This window comes from Terrapene carolina, unplaced genomic scaffold (assembly GCF_002925995.2).
Source record: "Terrapene carolina triunguis isolate 2854851 unplaced genomic scaffold, T_m_triunguis-2.0 Scaffold676, whole genome shotgun sequence".
Lineage (NCBI taxonomy): Eukaryota > Metazoa > Chordata > Testudines > Emydidae > Terrapene > Terrapene triunguis.
Genome location: NW_020665027.1, coordinates 647,445 through 654,717, shown reverse-complemented (window position 1 = coordinate 654,717; position 7,273 = coordinate 647,445). Strand labels below are relative to the sequence as shown.

General features: G+C 50.4%; 1 protein-coding gene across 1 annotated transcript; it reads right to left on the bottom strand.

The window, feature by feature from the left end:
- Window positions 1–5,529: 5,529 nt before the first annotated feature.
- On the bottom strand, window positions 5,530–6,501 carry LOC112116429 (olfactory receptor 51G2-like). The gene has a single exon (XM_024213907.2). The coding sequence runs from the start codon at window positions 6,499–6,501 to the stop codon at window positions 5,530–5,532; it is 972 nt and encodes a 323-aa protein (XP_024069675.2).
- Between the last annotated feature and the right edge of the window lie 772 nt (window positions 6,502–7,273).

The window sequence follows — 7,273 nt, the reverse complement described above, 5'->3', positions numbered from 1 at the left end:
TACAACTTGTGTGTGTAACGTGGCAATAGCTATAAATCATTTACTAACCCTTTATAAATGGGAGCTTAATATACAGCTGGCTAAAGATCTTCCTACTACATTTCAATAACCCACTTGCATTAATGATTAGGTAAAAGGAACAAGCCGCCTGAATTATTAATAGCAACTAACAGAATCAGTTTCGCCTTCTAATCATTTTGAAATACAAGTAGCGCGTGATCACATTGTGAGACTCCTATTGGACAAGTAGCCCCGTGCTTTTAAAACTTTGGAAGACAGGGTGACTGGTAGAGAAACAGACGAAATGAGCAGGGGATCTTTTGCTAGCGGTAGTTAATCTCCAGTTCTTTGGACCTAGGGTGACCGATAGAAAGTGTGAAAAATTGAGACAGGGTGTGTGTGGGGGGGGGGGGAGGTTGTTGTTGTTCGTGGTAATAGGCGCCTATATAAAACAAAGCCCCGAATATTGGGACTGTCCCTATAAAATTGGGACATCTGGTCACCCTATTTGGACCACGTATATGCAGGGCAAGATTTTCAACCGTGACAAGTAATTTTGGGAACCCAAATTGAGACACGTTAAAAGGGCTTAATTTTCTCATAGTGGGTGCTGAGCACGTTTTAAAAATCAGGTCCCGCTACGGAATAGCAGATTCAGCATGGGTCCCTGTCTTTCAAAGCAATCAGTTTTATGTTTCTAACTTGAGACTTCCAACCAAAAGCCTCAGTAATCAACGACCTCAAGGGGAAAGCACACGCAAGCAGCACAACACCCCGACTTTGGCAAAGTGAGGTTTGATCCATGCAGCCGGATGATCACTGCAAGCAGCACCCCGAATTCTCTGGCAAACAGTGACCCTGACTTTCTAATTATGGAACCAGGCTCACTCTAAGCCTCTGACTCACCAGAATGAACCGAGCAAGGAGGATTTCTGCACCGTCCAAGAGAAGCCATGAACAGCTCTCGCCGGCCTGCCTGCAGCACCTAGGACTTGTCAGGGAGGGCGGCGTATCTTATGCCTTCTGGAAAGCCCCCTGGGGTCACAGCGTTAGCACTGAGGCGTCTCAGATGACTTCTAAACAGAAACGGATGCTCGAGGCAACTGCCGGCCAGTCACTTTATATTAACCCCTCTTTGTCCTGACTCCTGGGTCAGCTCTTCGGCTAATATAAACGAGCACAGCTGACCACTGGTCTGGTATCTATATCTCCTGGTCAATTTGTGACTGGGCTGCAGAAACGTCTGCTCCGTCCAGCAGGGAAAGAGTTAATTCCTTGCTCACCCTCCCTCCCTCCCATCCAGAAGCAGGTGGTGGAAGGCTGGTAGATCCCTTAGGGGCTCTTGATTGAGCACCAGGAGGCCAAGGAATTAGGTGCTATTAGCATTTATAAAGCTGCCTGTTGGTGAGAGAGAGACTGAGAGCCTTGCTAGCAGGACTGGTAACTGAGGAACCTGAGAGCTGGCACCCATATGTAGTAGGGGCCTGCCCGGGCCTGGTTCCGGCCTGCAAGTATCCTTGCTTACCCCTAGTGCCCCCTGCACTTGCCAGGAGGTGGGCATCCCACGATGTGTCCTTGACTTTCTTGTAGTATCTAGTTAGTTCCCAGATAAATAAGATTGGCATTGCAGACCTAAAACGGACTTCATTCCAGGGCCAGGTTCAGAGACCCTTTTACACACTGACTCCATCTTACTCTATGAGTAGCCCCGATGAGGTCAGTGGGACCATTCATGGAGGAAGGTGCTACCAAGTTTTCTCTTTCGCCTTTTCCGGTTCATGGAGGATTTCTCCGCACCATTCTTTTCCTGCTTTATTCCAGCCAGGGTGGGGAATGGAGCATGATCGAAGAGCGGCCAAACTCTGAATTGGTCTGCTCTCCCCAGTGGGAGCGGCAAGTGCTCGGTATCAGGCAGGAGAAGGCCCATTACAAGCAAAACTGCTTCTGACTCACTTTTGGCTTCATCCTGTTTCCATAGAAGTCCGTGGCAACTTTCCCACTGGCTGGCACAGAACAGGATCAAGTGCTTAATTCCATGACATCCCGTTCACGGGAGTGGCGATGGAGAAGCTTGTTCTTCCCATTGCAAGGAACGCAAACCCCGTTCTAGTCTCTCAGTGGGGATCACTAAAGCCTGGCTTTGCAGCGTCAGGGAATATTTATACTGCACATTGACACGGGATGAGCTTGCTCTTAAAACGAAGCATTCTCTAGGAAAGCCGCCCGCGATGGACGGGGAAAGCTGGCTTTCAGAGACGCTGAGCTGTTAGTGTTAGTTTAGAACCCAGACGTTTGCAGTCATTCAAATGATCCCTTCCAGTGTTACTTTACTTTGCAAGGGCCAACCCTGAGTTTCAACTGCCCTTGGGCTGCCTTTTCTTTGCCCTTTCTTGGGTTCTTCTGCAGCCCCTCACTCTTCACCAATTTAATTTTGTGCCATCTGCAAATGTTACCACCTCAGTTCCCGCCCGCCCTTTGCCAGATCATCAATAACTATATTGAACATCAGCCCAGGTACTGAATCTTGGCCCACCCCCTGCTGTCAGCCTGGCGCCATGTTGAAAATTGACCGTTTCTTCCCATTCCTACGTTAGATTCACTGCAACTGAGTCCTTCCTCTTCTCAGCCACTACCGGCACCCAGAATCCAAATCAATAGCCAAGTGGTGAATGCATGATGTACACTGGATTCATAGATCCCAAGGCCAGAAGGGAGCCTGGTGATCATCTAGTCTGACTGCCTGTATAGCACAGGCCAGAGACCTGCCCCACAATAACTCCTAATTCCTCATTTCTAGAAAATCATCCTGCCTTGATTTACCAATTGCCTGTGATGAAGAATCCTCTCCGAGCCTTGGTAAATTGTCCCAATGGTTAATTACGCTGACTGTTAAAAATATACCCCTTTTCTCCAGTCTGAATATTAATACTAATACACCTCTACCCCGATAGAACGCGACCAGATATACCGCGGTAAAGCAGCGGGGAGCCCCGGGACCTTTAAAGCGCCGCCCGAGCCCCGCTGCTTTACTGCGGTATAGCCGAATTCGTGTGGAGCCCTGGGCCCTTTAAATCCCCGCCCGAGCCCGACTGCCAGAGCCCCAGGCATGGGTGGGGATTTAAAGGGCCAGAGGCTCCGGCCGCTGCGGGGAGCCCCGGGCCCCTTAAAGCGCCACCCGAGCCTGGCTGCCGGAGCTCCGGTGGTGATTTAAAGGGCCCAGGGGTCCCCGCAGCGGCCCTTTAAATCACCACCGGGGAAGCCGGTCCAGTCCGGCACGGCGTACCGGCTCTTGCCGGTTCGCCGTACCAGACCGTACCCGATGTAACGCGGTCTCACCTATAAGGCGGTGAGATTTTTTGGCTCCCGAGGACCGTGTTCTATCGGGGTAGAGGTGTACTTGCTCTGACCTGAAGGCCAGTACTACCCTAGCATAACCCCAGCTCTTACAAGCATACAGAAAAATGACGTCACTATCTCTCATAACACTTTAAATAGGTAAGTCTCCTTTATTGCTGGTACGATGTTGTCAAACACATATCGATTATGTGCAGTGCAGAACAGAACAACATGCAAAACAAGCCAGTGAGGCTCATTGAAAGCGACAACAGAGGCAGCAGCACCACTATGTATAGCACCATAGAGGTGCATGGGGCTTTACAGACACAATTAAAGATCGGGGCCGAACTTTTTGAAAACGCCTAGTGACTTTTGGGTGCCTGACTTGAGACACTTTAAAGGGGCTGATTTTCAGAAAGTGCTTCGCAACCCCTCTCTGAAAATCAGCCCCCTTTGAGTGCCACCAGTTGAGCCCCCAGTAATTGGAGCACCCAGAATCACCAGGCGCTTTTGGAAAGCTTGGTCACAGCCCCTGCCCCGAAGCACTTACAGTCTATGCAGGGCCATCCCTAGAGATTGTGGTGCCCTACGCAGCCCCCCAGGTGTCCCAGGCCTCCGCGGGGGTGGGGGGATGCACCCAAGGGCTTTGGGAGGCAGGAGCAGCCAGTGCAGGAGGGCAGCAGGGGTCATCCCCCGCCCCTGCACTCACGGGGTGGCGGAAAGTGGAGCAACCCGGCCCCAGCCTGCTCCGCTCTGCTCCCCCGGCTCCCAGGCTTGGGGGAAGGGGGGGAACCGCCCCCCCCCCCGCACTCACCGGCGGCACGGCTAGGAGCCGGCAGGGCGGGTTGGGTCTGGGTCGCTCCACTTCCCGCTGCCTGGTGAGTGCAGGGCAGGCCCGACCCCGACCCCTGCTGCAGTCCCCCGGGACGCCTAGCTCAGGGGATGGGGTTTGGGGGGGGAAGAGGGGGAGTGGGGGCGTGACTGGGGTGGAGCAGGTGTGGGAAGAGGTGGGGTGGAGCAGGGGTGGGGGCCGTGGGGAAGGGGTGGGGCAGGGGTGGAGGCAGCTTTCCTGGGCCCTGCTGTGCACAGCCCTCAGCCGTCCGGGGGATCTGGCTGGCCACTAGAGCTGGATGCAGTACGCAGCTGTGTAGGGCACCAGGACATTTGATGCCCCAAATGTCCTGGTGCCCTACACAACTGCCCCTGAGTCTGTGATAGACAGGACACAGCATGAGGCAGGAAGAGAGAACTTTAGGCAGGCAGGGCTGACGGAGGTTTACACAGATTGATTAGTATCGGAGGGGTAGCCGTGTTAGTCTGGCTCTGTAAAAAGCGACAGAGTCCTGTGGCACCTTATAGACTAACAGATGTATTGGAGCATAAGCTTTCGTGGGTGAATACCCACTTCGTCAGACGCATGTAATGGACATTTCCAGAGGCAGGTATAAATATGTAGTTCAATCGGGGAGGGTGAGGTCTTCTGCTAGCAGTTGAGGTGTGAACACCAAGGGAGGAGAAACTGCTTTTGTAGTTGGATAGCCATTCACAGTCTTTTTTTAATCCTGAGCTGATGGTGTCAAATTTGCAAATGAACGGAAGCTCAACAGTTTCTCTTTGGAGTCTGGTCCTGAAGATTTTTGCTGTAAGATGGCTACCTTAACATCTGCTATTGTGTGGCCAGGGAGGTTGAAGTGTTCTCCTACAGGTTTTTGTATATTGCCATTCCTGATATCTGACTTGTGTCCATTTATCCTTTTACGTAGGGACTGTCCAGTTTGGCCAATGTACATAGCAGAGGGGCTGGCCAGACTGGACAGTCACTATGTAAAAGGATAAATGGACAGATTGATTAGGTTACTAGGTTTTTCAGGGTCTGCATTTCAGTGGATCCCCGTTCCACCGCCCCACGTCACTTTAAAAATAATGAATTTGGGCCCAAATCTTGCAATTGCATCCTCATGAGTGGATCCCACCCTTCTTGCAGACCCCGGCAATCAGGGCCTTAGGTTTGATGAAGTTGGCAGGGAAGTGGGGACGATTCTAGGAGGAAATGGAAGAACACAACATGGAGCTGGGATACAACGTCCAAGGGGAATTGCAGTTTTCTTCTTCTGGCCAAGCACAGGGCCCGCTTTGATTTAACATGACGAAGCAATTCACCTGAATTAGGTGAAACCTGATGGTGAAAGTCTGTCACATTGACTCATTTTTCCACCACAGTGTTCTGAGCATGGCTCTGCGGATCAGTTTGGATTTGACGCTGTATATGATAGGATTTAAGACAGGGGGCACAATAAGGTAGATATAGCCCACCACAATGTAAACCATTGGGGGAACATTGTCACCACAGCGATGGAGAATGGACAGTCCAATCATTGGGATGAAGAAGATTAGGACGGCACAGATATGGGAGACACATGTGTTCAAAGCCTTGAGACATTTTTCCTTGGTCGTGAGGCTGACCACAGTCTTAATGATCAGAACATATGATAGCACAATGAACACAAAATCCACACCCACCGTTGAAAGAATGACAATTAAACCATACAGGATGTTGACTTTTATATCCGCGCAGGCCAGCTTCATGATATCAGGGTGAAAGCAAAACGAGTGGGAAAGCACATCGTTCCCACAGTAGGTTAGCCTCTTGAGCAGAAAGGGTATTGGGAAGAGGGAGATCACAGCTCTTGAAACAATTGCCAGCCCTATTTTTATGATGGTTGGCTTGGTCAAGATGGACGAATATCTCAGAGGGTTGGAGATAGCGATGAAACGATCGAAGGCCATGGCTAGGAGCACCGAGGATTCCATCACTGACAGTATATGGATAAAATACATCTGGGTGAGACAGGCATTGAACTCAATTTTTCTGATCTTAAACCAAAAGATGCCCAGCGTGGTAGGAAGGGTACACAAAGCCAAGCCCAGGTCCATCACGGCCAGCATGGAAAGGAAGTAGTACGTAGGCTTATGAAGACTTTGGGTCTTCTTGATGATGATCAGGATTAGGCAGTTCCCTGAAAGGCCGACAAGATAGAACATGCAGAAAGGGATGGAGATCCAGTGGTGATTGGCTTCCAGCCCCGGAAAGCCCGTCAGGAGGAAGGTGGAAGGCTGGTAGAAGGAGGAATTGACAAGTGGCATGGTGTGCTGAAGCTGCTCCATCCCACCTCAGATGTCGCACAGCCTAGAGTTAAAAACAAAACAGCAACAAACTGCCCATGTCATTTGTCTGTACAGTGTATAAAACCCTATAACCACAATCGCCCATCTGATTACCTGCTCTGTGGTACATATGACCACATAACTACCAAAGCCCCCCATATGAGTAGAGGCTCTACTGAACCTACAGTCATGTAATGATACAAAATTGCATGTAATTACACTGCGCTACAGGGTATACAACCATTTAATAACCACCAAAGCCCCAAGTTTAGACACTGTCATGGATCACTGATGCCTCTTTATAGAATTCCTTAGGCACTAGGGAATCTCCACAGTGATTATCACCTAGACTGAGGTTATGTTGGTAAGCAGGTACAAATTGGTGTAGGGGACACCGCAGGCTCGGAAGAAGGTGAAAGTCAAGGTCTGATTCGCTGCTGTTACACCAATTTTGCAGTCACTCCAGTGTCAAAATGACATTGCAGAATGGAGATTTGAGCCCTCAGCCTCTGTGATAAATGAAGGGGGGGGGGGTAGCTCCCTTTTACAGACACCCAGCCGGCCAGTTAGCTATAAAGTCCCTCTTGGTGGCTGCTTGCTTATCTGTAAAGGGTTAAAAAGTCCCCCAGGTAAAGAAAAGGGAGTGGGCACCTGACCAAAAGAGCCAATGGGAAGGCTAGAACTTTTTAAAATGGGAAAAAAGCTTTCCCTTTGTCTCTGGGTTGTTCTCGCTTGGCTGAAGAGACAGGGGCAACAGCAATGTTGTGTAAAG

Excerpts from the sequence above, each read along its gene's own strand:
- LOC112116429 (XM_024213907.2), bottom strand. The coding sequence starts at position 6,501 with ATGGAGCAGCTTCAGCACACCATGCCACTTGTCAATTCCTCCTTCTAC.